The sequence below is a fragment of the Macaca thibetana genome, chromosome 11 (assembly GCF_024542745.1).
Source record: "Macaca thibetana thibetana isolate TM-01 chromosome 11, ASM2454274v1, whole genome shotgun sequence".
Classification (NCBI taxonomy): Eukaryota; Metazoa; Chordata; class Mammalia; order Primates; family Cercopithecidae; genus Macaca; species Macaca thibetana.
In genome coordinates, this window is record NC_065588.1 from 47,488,767 (window position 1) to 47,512,901 (window position 24,135).

The 24,135-nt window shown below is 41.4% G+C and overlaps 2 protein-coding genes across 6 annotated transcripts in view; one reads left to right on the forward strand and one right to left on the reverse strand.

Annotated features, from left to right (window-relative positions):
- Nucleotides 1-24,135, forward strand: part of DAZAP2 (DAZ associated protein 2) — a 426,196-nt gene that overhangs the window by 277,322 nt on the left and 124,739 nt on the right. The gene's annotated exons all lie outside the window — the stretch shown is intronic.
- Nucleotides 1-24,135, reverse strand: part of TFCP2 (transcription factor CP2) — an 82,057-nt gene that overhangs the window by 4,314 nt on the left and 53,608 nt on the right. For 4 of the 5 annotated variants that reach the window (XM_050748757.1, XM_050748756.1, XM_050748755.1 and 1 more), the window contains 12 exons: nucleotides 22,151-22,302; nucleotides 21,224-21,300; nucleotides 19,873-19,978; nucleotides 14,142-14,248; nucleotides 11,791-11,943; nucleotides 10,206-10,316; nucleotides 9,403-9,491; nucleotides 7,045-7,093; nucleotides 6,559-6,652; nucleotides 4,841-4,931; nucleotides 1,954-2,078; nucleotides 777-919 (listed from right to left, as the gene is read on the reverse strand). In XM_050748757.1, coding sequence (XP_050604714.1) covers nucleotides 777-919; nucleotides 1,954-2,078; nucleotides 4,841-4,931; nucleotides 6,559-6,652; nucleotides 7,045-7,093; nucleotides 9,403-9,491; nucleotides 10,206-10,316; nucleotides 11,791-11,943; nucleotides 14,142-14,248; nucleotides 19,873-19,978; nucleotides 21,224-21,300; nucleotides 22,151-22,302 — 1,297 coding nt within the window. The remainder of the gene's footprint in view (nucleotides 1-776; nucleotides 920-1,953; nucleotides 2,079-4,840; nucleotides 4,932-6,558; nucleotides 6,653-7,044; nucleotides 7,094-9,402; nucleotides 9,492-10,205; nucleotides 10,317-11,790; nucleotides 11,944-14,141; nucleotides 14,249-19,872; nucleotides 19,979-21,223; nucleotides 21,301-22,150; nucleotides 22,303-24,135) is intronic. The other variant, XM_050748759.1, reaches the window with a different exon arrangement.

Below are 24,135 nucleotides of genomic sequence, written 5' to 3' on the forward strand. Positions count from 1 at the left end.
AAAGTGAGACTCTGTGTCAAAAAAAAAAAAGTTACAGTAAGATAAAATTCAATGGGGGAAGTAAATGAAAATAAGAGTTCCAGGAAACAGAGGAATAGTACAAGAATTCTAACTTAAAGGAAAGCACAGTCGTGTTTTGTTTTTTTTTTAATGGATGGTGGTGGTATTAAATCATTTTTGCATTAAGATTACATGGGATGCAATTAGAATAATGATGTAACCATTTCACTTAGAAATGTCATTATATATGCCCAGAAATGACATCTTTTACAACTATTTAAACTTTAACAAAAAATTTTAAGTCAGCCTAAAAATGTGCATGGGAATATGTGGTTTTTAAAATATTTCAGGGCGGGGTGTGGTGGCTCACATCTGTAATCCCACCACTTTGGGAGGGTGAGGCGGGCAGATCACTTGAGGTCAGGAGTTTGAGACCAGCCTGGCCAACATGGCAAAACCCCGTCTCTACAAAAATACATAAATTAGCCGGGCGTGGTGGCACGCGCCTATAATTCCCACTATTCCGGAGGCTGAGGGAGGAGAATCACTTGAACCCAGGAAGTGGAGGTTACAGTGAGCTGAGATTGGGCCATTGCACTCTGGCCTGGGCAACAGAGAGAGACTGTTTAAAAAAAAAATTAGGAGGAAAGCAAGCAAAAAGGTATGAAACCCTCTGATCTAGAAAACAGAACACTCTGCCCCAGGAGAACTGCTCTTGCTCCATGTGCTGACAAATTAAGCATCATCTGGTAATTCAACTGTACTGAAAAATCTACCTCATCACTGATGAGCACATGAATTCCTGTTGGCCCCTGCTTGTAAATCTGGCTGATCTGGCAAGGGGAAATGCTGAAAAGCTGAGCAATTTTTTCTGTCAATTCAACAGCTGTCAGTTCTTCTAGATAGATGGCATGGTAAACTGCAAAAGGGAGAGAGCAACAGGAGTCAGTACAAAGTTTGTCTGCTCTTACACATAACTTGATCACTAGGAATGTCCACTTTTCTGAAGGACTCAGAAATCAGACTGCCTAAGCTCAAACCCTGGCTCAACCACTTGCAGCTGTGTGACCTAGGGCACGTTATTTAACATCCCTAGGCCTCATTTTTCTCGTGTAAATACTAGAGATAACAGTAAAATCCTCCACAAAGAGGAGATATTAGTTGTAAATATTAAAGCATATAAAAAGTGTTAAGAATAGCACCTGGCTGGGCATGGTGGTTCACACCTATAGTCCCAGCAATTTGGGAGGCTGAGGCAGGGAGATCACTTGAGCCCAGGAGTTCAAGACCAGCCTGGGTAACATAGGGAGATCCCATCTCTACAATAAATAAAACAATTAGGTAGACGTGGGGTGCACACCTATAGTTCTAGTTACTCGGGAGGCTGACGGGAGAGAATCACTTGAGCCCAGGTGGTCAAGTTTGCAATGAGTCATGATTGCACCACAGTACTTCAGCCTGGGTAACCGAGTGAGACTCTGTCTCAAAAAAAAAAAAGGCCAGGCGTGGTGGCTCAAGCCTGTAATCCTAGCACTTTGGGAGGCCGAGGCGGGCAGATCACGAGGTCAGGAGATCGAGACCATTCTGGCTAACCCAGTGAAACCCCGTCTCTACTAAAAATACAAAAAACTAGCCGGGCGAAGTGGCGCGCGCCTGTAGTCCCAGCTACTTGGGAGGCTGAGGCAGGAGAATGGCGTGAACCCAGGAGGCGGAGCTTGCAGTGAGCCGAGATCGCACCACTCACTCCAGCCTGGGTGACAGAGCGAGACTCCGTCTCAAAAAAAAAAAAAAAAATAGCACCTGCCATATATTAGGAGCTCAATAAATGCTAGTGATTATTGTTACTTCTAGCAAACGCTAAATCTGCTGTTTGATAGTTTCCCATCATACATGCCCATAAGTTACCTCTTCACCTTTCTTCCTATCTGTCCTGGTGTGTCCAGAACAACCTACCGAAGAAAGTGCCATTTGAGTCTCCATCCTCCTGCTTCTGCTGCTGTTGCTGCTGCTGTTGTTGCTGCTCCCTCAACTGCAGTGACTCCTGACAAACATAAATGGTTAACCTTGGACGCACCATCCTAAGGGGAGGAAAAAGGCTAATTAGTCTTACATTCTTTATGGTAAGCACAATAAAAAGGGAGAAATTGTGTTTCTACATTAATCATATAGAGCAGATGAAAACTGGAAGCTCACTGGCCAAATGCAATTAATTTGCTATGTTTTATTAGTTCCCCAGTGGTAAGGGTTTTTTTTCCTTAAGTGGAATTAGTTCCAATATGAGACATCACATAAACCTCTGAACTTTTGGCTTTTCCTGAATATCTAGCAATCTTAGGCCTGCATTCTCACATGAAAACAATCAGCTGTTCTTACATAATGCATATATTCTTCACTATACCCCAGTCTTGACTGCCATTCATTTACATTACCTGTATGTCCTCTATAGTCATTTGAGTTTGTGGCCTTTGGTGTAAAAGTTAGACATAGTCAAAATATAAAAGCCTTATGTCTTTTTGGGTCAGGTTCAAGATATACTTCTTACTAAAAAATACCAACACAGTAAACTAGATCATCTTATTTCTCTCATTATCTTCTCCTAACTAGCCTAAATCCTTTTTCTGCTCTTCTTAGAGAAAGGTATTCAACTACCTCTTGATCTGATCCTCTGAATCCTTCCAATTTCTAAACATTCTTTAGATAATATGCTTTAAAAAATGAAAGATCGGCCGGGCACGGTGGCTCAAGCCTGTAATCTTAGCACTTTGGGAGGCCGAGATGGGCGGATCGCGAGGTCAGGAGATCGAGACCATCCTGGCTAACACGGTGAAACCCCTCTCTACTAAAAAATACAAAAAAGTAGCCGGGTGAGGTGGCGGGCGCCTGTAGTCCCAGCTACTGGGGAGGCTGAGGCAAGAGAATGGCATAAACCCGGAGCTTGCAGTGAGCTGAGATCCGGCCACTGCACCCCAGCCTGGGCGACAGAGCAAGACTCCGTCTCAAAAAAATAAATAAATAAATAAAATTAAAGATCAATTATTTTTCCCCAAGTCATCAATCCCTGATTTCCTTTCTTTCCTTAAAATTTTCCAAGCTTCAACATCCCTTATGATGTAGACAAAAACAAATATGACCAGGCACGGTGGCTCACACCTGTAATCCCAGCACTTTAGGAAGGCGAGTCGGAAGGATTGCTTGAGCTCAGGAGTTTGAGACCAGCCAGGGGAACATGGCAAAACTCCGCCTCTACAAAAAGTACAAAATTAGGCGGGCATGGTGGTGCGCACCTGTAGTCCCAGCTGCTCAGCCATCTAGATAGGAGGATGGCTTGAGCCCAGGAAATCGAGACTGCAGCGAGCCATGATTGCATTGCTGCACTCCAAGCTGGGTGACAGAGCAAGACCCTGTCTCAAGAAAGAAAACCCAAAACAAAAGCAAACCAAAAATAAATACTGCGCAATCTGTTTTACTATGTAGTCACTGATTTGGTTCTGTTGCCATTGACCTAAATGCTTTTTTCATCAGTGTTACTACTACCTATTTAAAATTGTAAATCCCAAAAGAGGACCAAAAATTACCATGTATTTTAACAACTGCAGGGAGACACTTAAGTAATTACTACCCACATTTGCCTGGCCCGGTGGCTCATGCCTGTAATCCCAGCACTTTGGGAGGCCGAGACGGGCGGATCACAAAATCAGGAGAGCGAGACCATCCGGCTAACACGGTGAAACCCCGTCTCTACTAAAAAATACAAAAAATTAGCCGGGCGTGATGGCGGGCGCCTGTAGTCCCAGCTACTCGGGAGGCTGAGGCAGGAGAATGGCGTGAACCCAGGAGGTGGAGCTTGCAGTGAGCCGAGATCGCACCACTGCACTCCAGCCTGGGTGAAAGAGCAAGACTCCGTTTCAAAAAAAAAAAAAAAAAAAAAAGAGGCCGGGCGCGGTGGCTCAAGCCTGTAATCCCAGCACTTTGGGAGGCCGAGACGGGCGGTTCACGAGGTCAGGAGATCGAGACCATCCTGGCTAACACGGTGAAACCCCGTCTCTACTAAAAATACAAGAAAATTAGCCGGGCGAGGTGGCGGGCGCCTGTAGTCTCAGCTACTCGGGAGGCTGAGGCAGGAGAATGGCGTGAACCCGGGGAGGCGGAGCTTGCAGTGAGCCGAGATCACGCCACTGCACTCCAGCCTGGGGCACAGAGCAAGACTCCGTCTCAAAAAAAAAAAGTAATTCCCACCCACATTTAAGAATGACCACTTCTCCAGTTTAAACCAACTTGGGGCCTTTGCACTTGTTGTTCCATCTGCCTAGAACAGTCTCCCTTCCTGTGACTCCAGAGCTGCATCCTTCTCAGAACTCAGTTTAAATATCCCCTCCTTGAAGAGGTCCTTCGTGATCATATTCTGGGCACCCTATAGCCCACAACCTTGTTTTTTGCTTGTTTATTTGTTTTGTTTTCCTTCAAAGCTCTTATCACTATCCACAATACTTATTTATCTTACTCCCCATGAGAAAGTAAACTCCCTAACAATGGGCACCCTGTTTTGCTCACCAATATATTAATATTCCCAGAGCCTACAATAGTACCTGGCTCACGAAAAGCATGATGAATTTTCATTGGAAAATTCATTCACCTGGAAATGAAAAATGGAATATCATGGGGAATTCCTTAGACAAAGTGCAAGAAAATATTTTTTTAAATCTTTATTTGGTACACAGCTGACACTTAAAAGAAATGTTTCCAGAAGGTGTATTTAGCTGTATAGAGTACTGTGAAGAATTCCTGAATTCAAATCCATTTGGAATCCAACCTCATTGATATTTTAACACTAATTACATACCGGCCTTTTAATGCATTAAAAAGTCTGATTCCATCTGCAGGGCCACAGATTTGGATCACATCATCTCTAGTTAATTTCAATAAATCTGCCCCTGGAATAAATATAAGAAAATGGATGATAAAGGCAAAGATTCTCTGTGTTAATGACTATTAAAATGGGCTCTCTTATAAGGACACCTCATTACCAGAATGTTACAATCCATAATTTTCTTCATGGCATATAAGGCCCTTCATGACCTGGCTCCCACCGCCTCTCCCATCTCAATTCCCGCCAATTAACCTCCCCATTTAACCCTATGCTTTCATCATACTGATGATGTCTAATGAGCAAGCTGTTTTTTCTGCCTGAAACAACCTTCCACTATCTAAGCTGGTCACAACATGCCTGTAGTCCCAGCTACTCAAGAAGCTGAGGTAGGAGGATTGTTAGAGGCCAATCGACTGTTAGGAGTTCAAGACTGGTGTGGACAACATAGCAAGACCCCATCTCTTAAAAAAAAAAAAAAAAAAATCCTGGGCCAGGTGTGGTAGCTCACGCCTGTAATCCCAGCACTTTGGGATGTCGAGGCGGGTGGATCATTGAGGTCAGGAGTTCGAGACCAGCCTGGCCAACATAGTGAGACCCTGTCTCTACTAAAAATACAAAAATTAGCCGGATGTGGTGGTAGGTACCTGTAATCCTAGCTACTCAGGGGCTGAGGCAGGAGAATCACTTGAACCCAGCAGTTAAGAGGTTGCAGTAAGCTGAGATTGCGCCTCTGCACTCCAGCCTGGGTGACAGTGAGACTCCGTCTCAAAAAAAAAAAAAAAAAAATCCTGGATTTACCTGATGTATCACACATGTTCCCTAATACCAGATCTTCCCACAAAGGTCTTACTGTCATTATCAGAACACTTATCTATAGCATCACAACTATTTATCGGTTTTTCAGAGTTTTATTTTGATTTGATTAGTTGTGTTTCGGTGCTTTTTTTTTTTTTGGACACCAGATGATTAATGGGCTATTTGATCAGGAATTATGCCTCATTCATTTGTGTATTCCTACCACATCAAAAAGTGCTAAATAGGCCAGGCGCTGTGGCTCACACCTATAATCCCAGCACTCTGGGAGGCCAAGAAGGGTGGATCACTTGAGGTCAGGAGTTCAAGACCAGCCTGGCCAACATGGTGAAACTCTGTCTCTACTAAAAATACATAAATTAGCTGGTATGATGGCAGGTGCCTATAATCCCAGCTAATCAGAAGGCTAAGGCAGGAGAATTGTTTGAACCCAGGAGGCGGAGGTTGCAGTGAGCTGAGATCATGCAATTGCACTCCAGCTTGGGTGACAGAGTGAGACTCCATCTCAAAAAAAGAACAACAACAAAAAATGCTAAATAAAATTGGATTGTGTAAATGAAATAAATTATAGTGATATCAAGGGGAAAATTTCAGACTACCTGCAAATGAAATACACATTTTAAAAAGTATTGTATGAAATAAGCATTTTTAAATTAAATTGAATTTAAACTAAAAGGTGTTTGTTTTTAAGTATTTCACAGCACAGCTGCAACTGGTGAGAAAGTCTTAAGGGTTCTATGAAATTCATTTCATCAGAAAAATGCAGTAAGATCTCTCATACACATATACACACACAACTCTCCCATGGATACCAGAAGGCCCTAGAATGCAAAGGAAAATCTCATGCTAGGGAAAACAAAAGAAAAAGAAAATTTAACCTGAGAAGTTTGTGAAAAGCCTTGTGAATGTAGAAAAACGATTTCGATGCAACCACTGCTGAGCTTCCTGAGGTGTGGTTGTTGGTAAGAGGTTCTGAAAGGGAGAGAGCATTTTTTAGGTAACCAAATAGATTTGTCTGTTAACCCATTAGGTAACACATAGCCAAACACACCCACACAACCCCATACTCAGGCCTCGTTTGTGAAAGTTGTTTTCTCTTTCTCCAACCATGCAAGACGCTCAAGGAGTTCCATCCTTTTCTTCCCCACTAGACTGTAAGCTCCTCAAATGGAAGGGTCCTGCATTACTCGTTTCATATCTTTAGTCCCTAGCACAGTATCTGGTTCATAGTCAAAATTCAATAAATGTTTGTTTAATGAATGAATGAATAATACTCCCTAAAAGTTGGGCATTTCTACTGAATTGGACAGTCATCAAAGTATTACTAGACATTGTAAGTAACTGACATTCAACTTTAGACTTACATCTGTGACTGGAGGGGGTGGCTCTGGCTGGTGGTTTGGTGAACCATTTCTAAAGAAACATTTAAAATGAAAGTATGAGTCCATGACACATGCTGGGGCTCACTATTTCATTCCTCATCTTCACAATAAATCTTAAGCTAGAGATTTAAAAAACTCTGTGCTCTCTCATAAAACATTCTTATTCTTTGACCCAATACTTTAATTTTCTATTAGTTTAACCTAAATACTTTATGCGGAGTGGGAGAAATTATGTCATTAGCAACATTTTTTTATTATTGAGGAAACTGAAGAAAATATCAACATTTCAATAATGATAAATTATGGCATCAATAATGATGAGATAAATTATGGCATAAAAATATTTAACCATAAATTTACTAAGATGAAAAATTATGAAAGAATAATTATCAAGAAAAAAATTTAAAAATAAAATGAAAAATATCAGGATAAAAAATTTTATCAATACATTACTACTGTAGGAAATACACAAATATACACACATACACAAGAAAAATACTGGAAGAAAATTTATGCAATGCAATTTGATCACACACATTTAGAATAAAAAAAAACTTTTTTTCTTTTTTTTTTTTTTGAGACGGAGTCTCGCACTTTCTCCCAGGCTGGAGTGCAGTGGTGTGATCTCGGCTAACTGCAGGCTCCGCCTCCCGGGTTCATGACATTCTTCTGCCTCAGCCTCCTGAGTAGCTGGGACTACAGGCACCCGCCACCACGCCCGGCTAATTTTTTTGTATTTTTAGTAGAGACGGGGTTTCACCATGTTAGCCAGGATGGTCTCAATCTCCTGACCTCGTGATCCACCTGCCTCCGCCTCTCAAAGTGCTGGGATTACTGTTGTGAGTCACTGTGCCCGGCAAAAACAATTATTTTTAAAGCAGCCTCAAAAATTGGTGCTGCCTAATTTATGATGTAAGGGTTATCGCCACACCCTCAGTTTTTCTTTTTCTTTCTTTTTGAGACAGAGTTTCACTCCTTTGCCCAAACTAGAGTGCAGTGGCATGATCTCAGCTCACTGCAACCTCCGCCTTCCAGTTTCAAGCAATTCTCCTGCCTCAGCCTCCCAAGTAGCTGGGATTACAGGTGCCTGCCACCACACACCGCTAATTGGGGTTTCACCATGTTGGCCAGGCTGGTCTCAAACTCCTGACATCGTGATCCGCCTGCCTCGGCCTCCCGAAGTGCTGGGATTGCAGGTGTGAGCCACCGCACTCAGCCTCAGTTTTTCTTTATACATTCTTTGTCTATGAATTGTCCCTCTTCCCTAATGCCTACTTTTATGGAAGAAAAGTTTCACCAGTATGAAGTACATGACAAAGAGAAGAGAAAAATTTTTAAACACAACTCTTAAACTCTGTATCATATTTGGAATTACCTATAAGTAGAATGTATCATCTATGCAGATGTTAAGTTTTTTTTTCTTTTATAATAAGATCTTCTTCCTTTTTTAGCCTTAGCTGCAAAATTCAAATTTGGTATTTGAACTTAGTAATTAACTTATCTTAGGGCCCTAGTTATATGTATTCCTTCTACAACTAATACCTACTTTTATTCTTAATTGTTACGTTTTGAATATTTAAGCTACCTTAATTAAATCCTTTACAAAGTAGGTCAGACATAGAGCCTAAATAAATCCAAAAACACAAACACTGCAACCAAACAATATGCTCACACGTTTGGTAGTCTAACTATTTCAAGTTTCAATATGGTTATGTGAAATACATGTTAAATGCTAGGACTATATAATACAGCTACTTTTTAAAATTGGAGTAAGTGTCTGTACCAACTTTCAATTATCTCTTATGGTAAAAGATAGTAAGGCAAGATTAAATGTATCCCATAAATAATTCCAAAACTTCATTTTAGCCATCATCTTCAAACTTATTTCTTCATTATCAAAGATTTGTAATAATTAGGTGTTAGAAGTATTCCTAACAAGTAACAAAACAAATTTTAGTGTTTGTACAATTGTTTCCAGTTCCCAAATCTGGTGCAAGTATGATCAGGAAGTGAAATAACCACAAGATGTGCAGTAATAGGGAGAGGCAAAAAGCCCAGATCATCAGTCCCTGAACCACTAACAATTGACCATAAATGCTACTTTCTAGTGGGGGGAAAAAAGAAGAGGAGGAGGGAGAGGGGAGAACACAAGGAGAAGAAAGGGCTATATAAAACTCTTTCAATCTTTTTCGAAGATACTCCAAATCTCAGTTAATATATAAATCCATCAAAGAACGACCAAATAGATGTACTTGACTTAAAAAGATCTTGTTTATGAACAGGTAATGAAAGAATACATATTTTGGACAAATATAAGCCAATTTTATTTCCCAGACTTACCCTTCCCCAAGAGAAAAACTGCTATGGGAACTGTTGAAGCCAGGTGATGGGGAATTATTGACATATGTGATCTCGGGCCATGGAGAACACTAAAAACAAAGGATAAGTTAGATAATGAACAAGCACATTTGACCCTAGGATTTGACTAAAACATTTTTACTTGAATAGCACATCTTGATTAGTAAATCTTAATTCCTCAGAGACTCCCATAAGCAATAGAGAACACTGCTTCTCTTTCCGCCATCTTGGAGCCTGTGGAGACCTGCTGGGAATAGGAGTTTTAAAAGGAAACATGTCTAGAAAACTGTGGTCCCAGGCCATTTTTGTTGGTTATAAGTGGGTTCTCCAGAACCAAAGGCAGCACACAGCTCTTCTTAAAATTGAAGGTGGTTTATGCCCAAGATGAAACTGAATTCTATTTGGGCAAGAGATGTGCTTAGGTATACAAAGCAAAGAACACCACAGTAGCTCCTGCAGCAAACCAAACAAAACCAGAGTAATCTGGGGAAAGATAACTTGGACACAGAAACAGCAGCATGGTTTGTGCCAAATTCTAAAGGAATCTTCCTGCTAAGGCCGCTGGACACAGAATCCATGTGATACTGTGTCCCTCCAGGATTTAAACTAATGAAAAGTAAACAAAAGTAGACTTGTGCTCTTGTTTAAAAAAAAAAAAAAAAAGAGCGAGCGAGCGAGAGAGAGAATGTTGCTTAGGAGAAGAAAATTTTGACCAGTTTGGAAGTGATGAATTTTTAAGATAAAAAATTATGAACTGAAATTGTCACCAAAAGAAATCTTTTTACCTCTGTGAGTATGGTTGTCTCATAGGAAGGTTGATATTTCTCCTTTTCATGAGGTGTTCGTTTCTCCATTTTTTCCCTATCGGTTTTTTGCTTTCTGTCTGCACCTTTGGGCTGAAATGAGAAACATTTTGTTTTAAATTCAGGTACTCACCTTTTGACCCAACAATATTGCTTCTAAAAACTTAAATATTCACGTATGAAACAAAATGGTATGTGCAGTGATGTAAAGGCAAGACACATCACTTTTAAGTTTGAAAATAGGAAATTTAAATGTTTCTGCTTGATGGAGTTGAAAAGAATCCGATCTATAGCTACGGACATGGAAAGATCTCTAAAGCACATAGTTAACTGAAAAAAATCAAGGCTCAAAACATTTCAGATAGTATAATCCCATTTATGTGTCAAAGAAAATATGTATATAGCTATGTGTGTGTGTGTATAAAAGTATAGAAAGGAACTAGAAGAGCTGGGCGCAGTGGCTCACGCCTGTAATCACAGCACTTTGGGAGGCCGAGGCAGACGGATTGCCTGAGCTCAGGAGTTCGAGACCAGCCTGGCCAACGTGGCGAAACCCTGTCTCCATTAAAAATACAAAAAATTAGCTGGGCATGGTGTGTGTGCCTGTAGTCCCAGGTACTGGGGAGGCTGAGGTATGAGAATCGCTTGAACCCAGGAGATGGAGGTTGCAGTGAGCTGAGATTGCACCACTGCACTAGAACCTGGGCGACAGAGTGAAACTCCGACTCAAAAAGAAAAAGAAAAAGAAGAGGGAACTAGACGAATACATATGAAATTACGAAATTATGACAGTGGTTTCCTCTGGGAAGAGGTTGTCGGGGGGGTCAGCATCAGAGCAGTAAAGGGAGAATTTCACTGTTGCTCTGAATACTTCTGTATTATTCAATCTCTTACAATGAGAACATATTTATCCATGTAATAAAAATAAATAGGACCCTGGCTGGGGCACAGTGGCTCACACCTGTAATCCCAGTACTTTGGGAGGCCAAGGCGGGCAGATCACTTACGACCAGGAGTTCAAGACCAGCCTGGGCAACACAGCAAGACCCCCTCTCTACAAAAAATACAAAAATTAGCCCGGTGTGGTGGCACATGCCTGTAGTCCGACTTACTGGGGAAGCTGAGGCAGAAGGATTGATTGAGCCCAGAAGGTTGAGCTATGATTGCGCCACTGCACTCCAGCCTGGGTGACAAAATGAGACCCAGTCTCAAAAACAAATAAATAAGGACCAAATAAGAAAAGATCAAGTATGAATGTAACCAAAAATAGTCAATTTTTGTGAGCTTTACATGAGCTTGTAACTTCAATAGGCTTTAAGAGCTTTCAATGAGAATCCATGTTCTTGCCTCTAGCCCTCTTTTCCAAGTTCCTATTATCCTATGACCATCTCCATGTAAATTTCTTTACCAGGCATCTTGGTAATTATTTCAATGACTCTAGCTTAGACTTTTTTTTTTTTGAGTTTTCAAAAAAATAAGACAAGTTGATTTTCTGACTGGGTAACTAATGTTAACATAGAATGATAAGGTAAAAGAATCCAAGGGCCAGCACATTGCTCAGGAATACCTTGAAAACTTTGATCTGGCAGCTGGCCGAGTGTAAGTGCTCAGTATATTCCCCGTTTTCATTCTCCTTGAAGGTATCTATTTGTACTCGGAATGGCACCCCCTTTTCTCCACCATGTTTCCTCATAGTGAACTCTGTACTAATACAGTGCACCTGAAAAGAATACATCAAGGCTTCAGTACCGCTAGCTAGCCAAACCAGTTGGCAGTATTTTTTTTAGCAACTATTAACAGCAAAACCTTTACTAGGCATTATGAATACCTACAAAAAACACTTCTCCTCTTTGTGATCTTGAAGAATTTACAATCTGATAGAGGAAACAGAAAAAACTTAAATGCTTTACAAATGCAAACAAAATACAAGTACAGATCTAATGCTAACAAAAGCTGCTGTGAGAAACTAAATTCATTAACTGCTTCAAAGAACACAGAGCTGGCCAGGCGCAGTGGCTCACGCCTGCAATCCCAGCACTTTAGGAGGCTGAGGCAGGCGGATCACGAGGTCAGGAGATCGAGACCATCCTGGCGAACACGGTGAAACCCTGTCTCTACTAAAAAATACAAAAAATTAGCCAGGCGTGGTGGCAAGCGTCTGTAGTCCCAGCTACTCAGGAGGCTGAGGCAGGAGAATGGCGTGAACCTGGGAGGCGGAGGTTGCAGTGAGCCAAGATCACGTCACTGCACTCCAGCCTGGGCAACAGAGCGAGACTCCGTCTCAAAAAAAAAAAAAAAAAAAAAAAAAGAGAAATGATTTCTGTTAAAGTTTCCTCAATTTTAGGGAAGATTTTAGAAAGAAGAGCCACTACCCAGTCTGGGAACATAGTAAATATGAAAGTTCACAGTAATAGTGGAGAAAAACCTTTGCTTGGCTACTGCATAAAGTCTAAGATTGGTGATTTTTTTTTTTTGAGACTAAGTTTTGCTCTTGTCGCCCAGGCTGGAATGCAATGGCACAATCTCAGCTCACTGCAACCTCTGCCTCCCCGGTTCAAGCAATTCTCCTGCCTCAGTTTCACAAGTAGCTGGGATTACAGGCATGCACCACCATGCCCTGCTAATTTTTGCATTTTTAGTAGAGACATGTTTTTGCCATGTTGGCCAGGCTGGTCTCAAACTCCTGACCTCAGGTGATCTGCCTGACTCAGCTTCCCAAAGTGCTGGGATTACAGGTGTGAGCCACGGCACTCGGCCTGGCGAATCTTAATAGACTTGTGCTCTTGTTTAAAAATTGACTACTCCACAAGATTATAACTGAAAGTCTTAAAATCATATATACAAAGTGTTAACATAGTGACTATCTCATGTGAAATACTCAATAAACTACTGGTTACTATAATAATTTTTTTTTTTTTTTTGGAGACGGAGTCTCGCTCTGTTGCCCAGGCTGGAGTGCAGTGGCCGGATCTCAGCTCACTGCAAGCTCCGCCTCCCGGGTTTACGCCATTCTCCTGCCTCAACCTCCCGAGTAGCTGGGACTACAGGTGCCCGCCGCCTCGCCCGGCTAGTTTTTTGTATTTTTTTTTAGTAGAGACGGGGTTTCACCGTGTTAGCCAGGATGGTCTCGATCTCCTGACCTCGTGATCTGCCCATCTCGGCCTCCCAAAATGCTGGGATTACAGGCTTGAGCCACCGCGCCCGGCCTATAATTATCACAAATAAGGATTTTCAAGGACTCTACCCAAAGAACATAATCAGATACGCAAATCAAATTTTAAGTATAAAGATGTTCAAAATAACATTACAGATAATAGTAAAAAAATCAGGCCAATCAAGGCCGGGCATGGTGGCTCACACCTATAATCCCAGCACTTTGGGAGGCCAAGGTGGGCGGATCACCTGAGGTCAGGAGTTCAAGACCAGCCTGGCCAGCATGGTGAAACCTCTACCAAAAATACAAAAATTAGCCAGGCATGGTGACATGTGCCTCTAGTCCCAGCTACTGGTGAGGCTGAGGCAAGAGAATCGCTTGAACTGGAAGGCGGAGGTTGCAGTGAGCCGAGATTGCACCACTGCATTCCAGATTGGGAGACAGAGCGGAGACCCTGTCTCAAAAAAAAAATTATGCTGATCTAAATGCCAAATAATTGTTATGTAAATTATGGTACAACCAAGGAATGAAATATTATGCAGCCATTACCAAGCAATTTTGGGAGACACAAATAAATAAATTGGGGTATTAGAAGAGCAATTCAGAAACTCCTCAATGCTCTCAGGCACAGATTAAAGAGCCTGGGCTTGACAGTCAGGCTAGAACCCTGTAAAGATTTCAAAGTTAACATGTTTTGTCCTTTAAGAAATAAACTGGTAGTAAGAGATGCTCTTCAAAACTGGACCTTATCTGCAGCGCCTTACCTGAATAAACACAGATGTCCTCTTTGCAGGGTCCCACAGGAACTCCACTGTATTGAGTTGAGTTGGATTAGCCCTAGGATCGATTATACCCACAGACATTGGGATATCTGAGAAACAAAATGGTAATCATTGAACAATTCTGAGGGCTACTCAGTTTTAAATGAGAAAGTATTGATTCTTACATTACTCAGCGTAGCTACTAAGATTTTTGTGTATCACATCCTAAATTTCTTTGTGTTTCTTTTTAGATGGAGTCTCATTCTGTTGCCCAGGCTGGAGTGCAGTGGTCGAGGGCTGGAGTGTAGTAGCACCATCTCAGCTCACTGCAACCTCCGCCTCCTGGGTTCAAGCGATCCTCCTGCCTCTACCTCCTGAGTAGCTGGGATTACAGGCACATGCCACCTCGCCCAGGAAATTTTTTTTTATTTTTAGTAGAGACGGGGTTTCGCCATGTTGCCCATGCTGCTCTCGAACTCCTGACCTCAGGTTATCCAGCCACCTTGGCCTCCTAAAGTGCTGGGATTACAGGCCTGAGCCACCGTGCCCAGCCCACACCTTAAATTTCTTCTTTGTCAAGGAAAATATTTGATTAGAGTAAACTTGGCTTAAGTACTTTGCTTCTCAGCACCTTTTCTCCTCTTTAAAAAGTTTTTAAAATACAGCAATTAAAAAAATTCTTTGGCCAGGCGCAGTGGCTCACGCCTGTAATCCCAGCACTTTGGGAGCCCAAGGCAGGCAGATCACAATATCAGGAGTTCGAGACCAGCCTGACCAACATGGTGAAACCTCATCTCTACTAAAAATACAAAAATTAGCTGGCCGTGGTGGCACATGCTTGTAATCCCAGCTACTCAGGAGGCTGAAGCAGGAGAATGGCTTGAATCTGGGAGGCGGAGATTGTAGTGAGCCGAGATCGTACCACTGCACTCCAGCCTGGGTGACAGAGCAAGACTCCATTAAAAAAAAAAAAAAAAATTAGGCTGGGCGTTGTGGCTTACACCTGTTATCCCAGCACTTTGGGAGGCCAAGGTGGGAGGATCACCTGAAGTCAAGAGTTCAAGACCAGCCTGGCCAACATGGCGAAACCCCGTCTCTACTAAAAAATTCAAAAATTAGCCAGGCGTGGTAGCAGGCATCTGTAATCCCAGCTACTTGAGAGGCTGAGGCAGGGAGAACTGCTTGAACCCGGGAGGCGGAGGTTGCAGTGAGCCGAGATCGTACCACTGTACTCCAGCCTGGGCAACAGAGCAAGCCTCTGTCTCAAAAAACAAAAAAAATCATTTTTAAATTGACAAATAATAATTGTACATATTCATGGGCTATCTAGGGATGTTTCAATACATATAATGCATAGTGATCAGATCAGGGTAATCAGCATATTCACTGTCTCAAACATCTGTCATTTCTTTGTGTTGGGAATGTTCAGTATCCTCCTTCTAGCTTAAAATATGGCAATTTAGGCAGTTTCCTTTTAATTTGCTAAAATCCTATTTAAGGTGGATTAAGTCTACACTATCATGAAAACTGTAATTTATAATCTGTTTCAACTACAGTTTTAAAATTAGTTTTATTGCCAAAAGCACATTAAGAGGATTGCTATTGAAGGGGTGCAGCAGAGTGTCTACATCAAAGTAGAAAGCATTATATCGCGAATGGAAGTGGGAAAATTTTAACATAAAGATTGATGCAGGCCAAGTGTGGTGGCTCACGCCTGTAATCCCAGCACTTTGGGAGGCCGAGGCAGATGGATCATTTGAGGTCAGGAGTTCGAGGCTAGCCTGGCCAACATGGTGAAAATTTACCTCTACTAAAAGCATAAAAATTAGCCGGGCGTGGTGGTGGATGCCTATAATCCCAGCTACTCAGGAGGCTTGTTACAAATGCATAACAAGTCATGAGAATGACTTGAACCCAGGAGACAGAGTTTGCAGTGAGCTGAGATCATGCCATTGCACTCCAGCCTGGGCGACAGACCGAGACTCTGTCTCAAAAAAAAAAAAAAAAGGAAGGTTGATGCTGACTTACAAAGTAATCAAATAATCCTGTAACAGAGTGACAAATCTTTACCTAAAAGGGAAGCAAGAATTAATGGGTCTGAGTAGAACTTTTCTTTCCATTCCACATAGCAGATATTCAAATAGCATTCCCTGAGTTCTCCTATTAATGATCAGACTGGGGAGTTAAGGCCAGGTGATATGTATTACCAGAACTGTGGTATAACTATCCTACTATTTTGGCATCAATAATTCAAACAATAAAGCATCAAGTGGGTCCCACTCCACAATATTAGTTGTGTTAGATTTATCTTAAGGTCAATTTATCATACAGATATCAGGATCACTGCATGAGAACCAATGTTTTCTCAGGTAAAATTAGTAGTAGTTAATTTTTTTTTAACAACTATGTTTACCAAGAGGAGATTTTAACCAATTAGAAATCAGAGCTGCAGATACCAGGAAAAGTGACTGCATGTGTATTTGTGAAGATCTTTCCTTTATACCCTATGACTTAGGAAAAACAAATTCTACTCTGTGTGGCAATGTGGGAAGACAAAACATAACTGCAAACCGAGAGACGTAGCTTCTAATATCAGAACTCCCACTTTAGTGACTGGTTCTCAGGCACTAGTAAAATGACGGAACTTGGCCAGGCGCAGTGGCTCACGCCTGTAATCCCAGCACTTTGGGAGGCCAAGGCGGGCAGATCACGAGGTCAGGAGATCGAGACCATCCTGGCTAACACAGTGAAACCCCATCTCTACTAAAAATACAAAAAATTAGCCGGGTGTGGTGGCGGGTTCCTGTAGTCCCAGCTACTCAGGAGGCTGAGGCAGAAGAATGGTGTGAATACAGAAGGCGGGGCTTGCAGTGAGCGTAGATCGTGCCACTGCACTCCAGCCTGGGTGACAGAGCAAGACTCCATCTCAAAAAACAAATAACTAAAAAAAAAGGAAGGAACTTTCAGCATGCTGGGGAAAAAAGTCTGCCCCCCTTTACAAACGCATAACAAAATATCAGATCCTGAGCAGCCAAAACAATCTTGAAAAAGAACAAAGTTGGAGGTCTCATGCTTCACAACTTCCAAACTTACTATAAAGCTACACTTAGCAAAATAGTGAGGTATAGGCATAAAGCTAGACATATAAACAAATGGAATAGAATAGAGAGCCTAGAAATAAGTTTTCAAACATATGGTCAAATGAGTTTTGACGAGGGTGCAAGACCATTCAGTGGGGGAAAGAACAGTCTTTTCAACAAACGGTGTTGAGAAAACTGGGTATCCACATGCAAAAGAATGAAGTTGGGTCCTTACCTTGTACCATATACAACCATGAACTCAAAATGGATCTGTGACCTGAATGTAAGACCTAAAACTATAAAACTCGTAGAAGAAAACATATTGGAAAAGTTTCTTGGCACTGAACTTGGCAACGACTTCTTGGATATGGCACCAAAAGCACAGGCAATTAAAATAATTAGATAAATTAGACCACCTCAAAATGTAAAACTTTAGTGCATCAATGGATAGTATCAATATAGTAAAAAAGCAACCCACAGAATAAGATAAAATATTTGCATGTGATGTATCTGCTATGGGGTTAATATCCAGAATATTTTAGAAATTCCTTCAACTCAATAACAAAAAAACAAAACAATACAATTCGATAATGTGGCAAAAGACTTGAATAGACATTTCTCCAAAGAAAAATATATAAATGGCGGGCCAGGAGCCATGGCTCACGCCTGTAATCCCAGCGCTTTGAGAGGCCAAGGCGGAGAGATCACTTGAGGTCAGGAGTTCGAGACCAGCCTGGCCAACATGGCAAAACCCCCTCTCTACTAAAACACAAAAATTAGCTGGGTGTGGTGGTAGGCCCCTGTAATCCCAGCTACTCGGGAGGCTGAGGCAGGAGAAGCGCTTGAACCCGGGAGGTGGAAGTTGCAGTGAGCTGAGATCATGCCACTGTACTCCAGCCTGGGCGACAGAGGGAGACTCCATCTCAAAAAATAAATAAATCAGTAAATAAATAAAAATAAAGAAAGAAAGAAAATATATAAATGGCCAATAAGCACATGCAAAGATGCTCAACATTACTAATCACCAGGGAAATGCAAATCAAAACCACAATGAGATACTACTTCACAATCATCAGGATGGATATTAACAAAAAATAGAAAGCAACAGTCCAGGTGCAGTGGCTCACGCCTGTAATCCCAGCACTTTGGGAGGCGAAGGCAGGCAGATCAAGAGGTCAGGAGATTGAGACCACTCTGGCCAACATGTTGAAACCCCATCTCTACTAAAAATACAAAAGTTAGCTGGGTGTGGTGGCGCATGCCTGTAATCCCAGCTACTCAGAGGCTGAGGCGGGAGAATCACTTGAATCTGGGAGGTGGAGCTTGTGGTGAGTTGATATCGTGCCATTGCACTCAGGCCTGGGCAACAAGAGCAAAACTCCGTCTCAGGAAAAAAAAAAAAAAAGGAAAAAAAAAGAAAGCAACAAGTGCTGGCAAGGATTGAAGAAATTGGAACCTTTTTTTTTTTTTTTTGAGACAAGAGTCTCGCTCTGTCACCCAGGCTGGAGTGCAGTGGTGTGGTCTCAGCTCACTGCAAGCTGCACCTCCTGGGTTCACACCATTCTCCTGCCTCAGCCTCCTGAGTAGCTGGGACTACAGGTGCCCGCCACCATGCCCAGCTAATTTTTTTGTATTTTTAGTAGAGATGGGGTTTTACCGTGTTAGCCAGGATGGTCTCAATCTCCTGACCTCCTGATCCGCCTGCCTTGGCTTCCCAAAGTGCTGGGATTACAGGCGTGAGCCACCACGCCCAGCCAAAATTGGAACCTTTGAGTACTGCTGGTAGATATGTAAAATGTGTAGTCACTGTGGAAAACAATATAGTGGTTTCTAAAAAAAAAAAATTTAAGGTAGAATTACCATATGACCCAGCAATTCCATTTCTGGATATACATCCAAAAGAATTAAAAGCAGAGACTCAAACACATATTTGTACATCCATGTTTATAGCAGCGTCATTCACAATAGCCAAAAAATGGAATTAAATTAAGTGCCTATCATGGGATGAATGAATAAACAAAGTGTGGTATATACACACAATGGAATATTATTCAGCCTTACATGGGAAGGAAATGCTAACGTATGCTACACCATGAACCTTGAAAACATTATGCTAAGTGAAAAATCCCAGTCACAAAAGGACGAATACTGTATGATTTCATTTATGCAGTACTTAGTAGTCTAATTCATAGAGACAGAAAGGAGAATAGTGGTTATCAGGGGCTGTGAAGAAGGGAGAATGGGGAGTTGTTTAACAGGTACAGACATCCAGTTTTGCAGATAAGAAAAGTTCTGGAGATGAATGATAGTGATGGTTACACAATAATTTGAATGTACTTAATGTTACTGAACTATCCACTTAACAATGCTTAAAATGATAACTTTTATGTAACATATATTTTACCACAACTTAAAAAACAAAACAAAATCATCCTATAGTTGCTATGGAACTAAAGTGTTTATACTTTCAACTTCAATTCTGGTATCATTTTCACCTGTATTACTTAAAATTTTTTATGCTTAATAAATACTTTCAAGGTTTATACTAATTGAGCTTCACAAGCATATGAATCAAGGTAAATGTCAAATAAAGAAAACCAACTCTTGGTGCATAGCTAAAGGCATTTCCTAGGCAATAGATTCTCTTAACTCACCTATGTCAAGAATTCTGTCCCCAGGTCGGTTCCACCTCCAACCCTCTAGCTGCTGATGCTCAGTGTACTGTAGCCTTCTGTCATGGAACACCACACGGAATATACTCTAAAAGGATACAACCAAATCAGACGATAACAGGACCTCTTGAAAATCAGTGCTGACAAAGAAAAACTAGCAGGACTCACTGCCAGTTGGTTTCTAAACACAATCTAAAATTATTTTTCTTAACATCTGCTTCACTCTAAAACCCATACCATACTAAGTGCTATTTCAGGATAAAATTTTATAATTTCTCAGATATAATCTTTTATTTTTTTTTTGAAATGGATTTCGCTCTTGTTGCCCAGGCTGGAGTGCAATGGCACCATCTCGGTTCACAGCAACCTCTGCCTCCCGGGTTCAAGGAATTCTCCTGTTTCAGCCTCCTGAGTAGCTGGGATTATAGGCATGCGCCACCACGCCTGGCTAATTTTGTACTTTCTGTAGAGACAGGGTTTCTCCATGTTGGTCAGGCTGGTCTCAAACTCCCAACCTCAAGTGATCCGCCCGCCTCAGCTTCCCAAAGTGCTGGGACTACAGGCGTAAGCCACCGTACCCAGCCAATTTCTCAGATATAATCTCTATAGTTAACTGGTACCATATTTAAAACTTGGCTTAAACTTCAGTCCGATGGTAAGTAGGCATAAAGGACTCCCATCTGAAGCATTGCTGCATGCCTCTTCTGTTACGCCATGGCTTATCTGGCTTAGTTCTTCAGATGTACATGAAAAACTCACCAAGTGCCCTGCTTGCTGACCCACCATACAACCTGTAAACACTGAGGGTAGGCAGAGCCTATTTCCATCAACTTTCCTTTTGTTACTTTTACTTTGTAGTAGTGTCTGTTAATTCCTCCCACCACCTTTTGACAAAACTCCTGTTTCAATTGTGCTGTGAATTATCAAAATCCTGACTGTTAATCTAGACTAAGAGAACTGCTCTTCATCAAAGTAGCTTCTGTTTTCCTCGCTATAAGACTAAGTATCAAAAAAGACACTCAGGCTTCTCTAAAGATCTCAAGGAGGTTACTTTACTCCAAAAGAACTTCACTGAGCCAGGGGTGATTACCCTGGACAGGGAGTGGTAAGCGTTCTATTTCTGCAGCTCTGAAAAATTCATGTGAATAGTGGGGCCTACTCTGACCCCAAAGAAATAACACATCAGCTTACCACTCTGCCAACAAATTACGGCAGGCAAGAGATACCATCAAGCCCTTGGAAGCAAAAGAACATTAACAACAAAAACAAAAATTTAAAATCACAAAAGGATTAATAAAAAAAATTGTACAGAAGAATGATTTATTCGTTTTACCTTCACCAATTTGCCATTAATTTCTGGAAGTTCTCCAAGTTTCCTATTGTCTAGCATTCGAATTTCATAAGACTGTCCTAGAAGAAAAAGTAATTACATATTATATTCATCACAAATTAACTTTGCTAGATTCAGAAAGAATAAAATTCAGTTGGTTGAATATACAATAGTATAATAATATTATTAGTATTAGTAACAACAACCAGAAGCCTTTACTAGATGCTCAGCCCTGTGCCAAGTATTGTCACATATTATCTCATTTAACTGATATACCTTTCTAAGGTATTACCAATCCCATTTTACAGACAAAGAAATGGAAACTTAAAAGAGTTTTAGCAACTTGTCCAAGGCCACACAATTGGTAAATAATAGAGCCAGGTAGAGTAATACTTCTCAGACAGTAATCAATGGGAGTGTCTAGGGAACATGATTAGGAAGAGGAAGCTGGGAACTAAAAATGGACAGCTAAGCAAAAGAAGCTAGTAATAGATATCAAGTATGACATTAGAACTCAAATCTCTGAAGTAGGACTTCTAGTTTGATAGGTCACACCAGAAAGATCTAAGTTTTTACATATAAGTGTACCTAATAAAACATCATAAATGGCCGGGTGCAGTGGCTCACGCCTGTAATCCCAGCACTTTGGGAGGCCAAAGTGGGCGGATCAGGAGGTCAGGAGATCCAGACCATCCTGGCTAACACGGTGAAACCCCGTCTCTATTAAAAATACAAAAAAGCACATGCCTGTGGTCCCAGCTACTCAGGAGGCTGAGGCAGGAGAATGGTGTGAACCCAGGAGGCGGAGCTTGCAGTGAGCCGAGATTGCGCCACTGCACTCCAGCCTGGGTGACTCCGTTGCAAAAAAAAAAAAAAAATCATAAATACTGTAGGCCTGCAATAGTACTAATGAATGAGGAAGCATCTAACCTTGATTGAGATACGTTAGGGTTTCATCATGGAGTTTCACTGCTGGAGAGGTAGCAGCACAAAGCACATATTGAAAAGGCAGGATTTTATTCTCATTATCAGGAGGCAAACTTGACTCTTCTTGCTTAAAAATGGGCAATGCGAGGACATCACTAAAATAAAACAAATGACTCACATTAATATCTGGCAATGGTGCAAAGGCAGCTTTACTGTTAAATAATTTAATTGCAATGCTTTGGAAAGCCATAAACATTACTCACCTTGGTGGAGTTTCACCCCAACAATTCCATTTAGATTACCTGCTGTGATATCCCCCTGACCACAATAGTGTGGGTGATGACAGATATTCACTGCTAAAACCACTAAGTGTGAAAGAATGTTTCTAGGAATCATAGACAGGGTTCCTAAAAGGGCTCTGGAAATTATAAACAGAGTTCTAAAATGTATAAATCTAGGACACTCAGTAATACTACCTGTATAACCATATCAGTTGATTTTCTATAAGGACTAAAATAACTTCTACAATTCCTTAGAAGCCACATGAAAAGGACAAATCAATAACGAGTATATATTTCAAGGTCATCTTACACTCTGTGGAATAACAACTAATATTGAGATGTTCCTACAAGCCATTTCCTCTAAGAAAAAGCTTTTTGTATCTATCAGTTTATCTAAACTTGCAAACCAAAGACATACATCCATCCTTTGTCAGTAGGAATGTAAAACCACACTCTCATCCTTTGTCAGTAGGAATGTACAATAACATAAACACTTTAGGAAAAGGTTTGGCAATTTTTTATAAAATTAAACATGCAGCCAGGCGCAGTGGCTCATGCCTATAATCCCAGCACTTTGGGAGGCCAAGGCGGGCAGATAACCTAAGGTCCGGAGTTCGAGACTCGGCTGACCAACATGGCGAAACCGTGTCTCTATTAAAAATACAAAATTAGCCAGGAGTGGTGGCACGTGCCTGTATTCCCAGCTACTCGGGAGGCTGAGGCAGAAGAATTGCTTGAACCCGGGAGGTGGAGGTTGCGGTGAGCCGAGATGGTGCCATTGCACTCCAGCCTGGGCAACAAAAGCCAAACTCCATCTCAAAAAACAAACAAACAAAAAATTAATTTAAAAAAAATTAAATTAATCAGGCATCTATTGACTCCAGCAGTTCCACCCATTGGTACTTATCCAAGAAAAATGAAAACATAAGTCCACCCAAGACTTGTTATAAATGTCCACAGCATAAAAGCAAAAACTAGGCCAGGCGCAGTGGCTCACACCTGTAATCCCAGCACTTCGGGAGGCTGAGGTGGGTGGATCACCTGAGGTCAGGAGTTTGAGACCAGCCTGGCCAACATGGTGAAACCCCATCTCTACCAGAAATACAAAAATTAGCTGGGTGTGGTGGTGCAGGCCTGTAGTCCCAGATACTTGGGAGGCTGAGGCAGGAGAATCACTTGACCTCAGGAGGCAAGAGGTGCAATGAGCCGAGATCGTGGCACTGCACTCCAGCCTGGGCAACAGAACAAGATTCTGTCTCAAAACAAAAACAAAAACAAAAACAAAAACAAACTGGAAAGAACCTAAATGTTCATGAGTAAGAGAACGGATGTACAAACCATGGTATATCCATACAATGGACTACTCAGTGAAACAAAGGAATGCAACATGGATGAATCTCACAGATATAATGCTCAACAAAAAAAGCCAGACACAAAGAATGCATAATGCATGGTTCTGTTTATATGACAGTCTAAAACAGGCAGAGTCGAAGAGAACAATGGTTTCCTGGTGGGGCAGGGGATGACTTGGAAGGTATATAAGGGAACTCTGTAGGGAGATGAATATGTTTTATACTATGATAGGTCTGCTACATGGTTGTAACTCTAACAGCTTATTTTTGCATCTCACTGTAAATGAATTTTACCTAAAAAAAAAAATTTATTGAATAGAAGATGGGGAATAGGTAGAAGTAAAAATAATAAAAG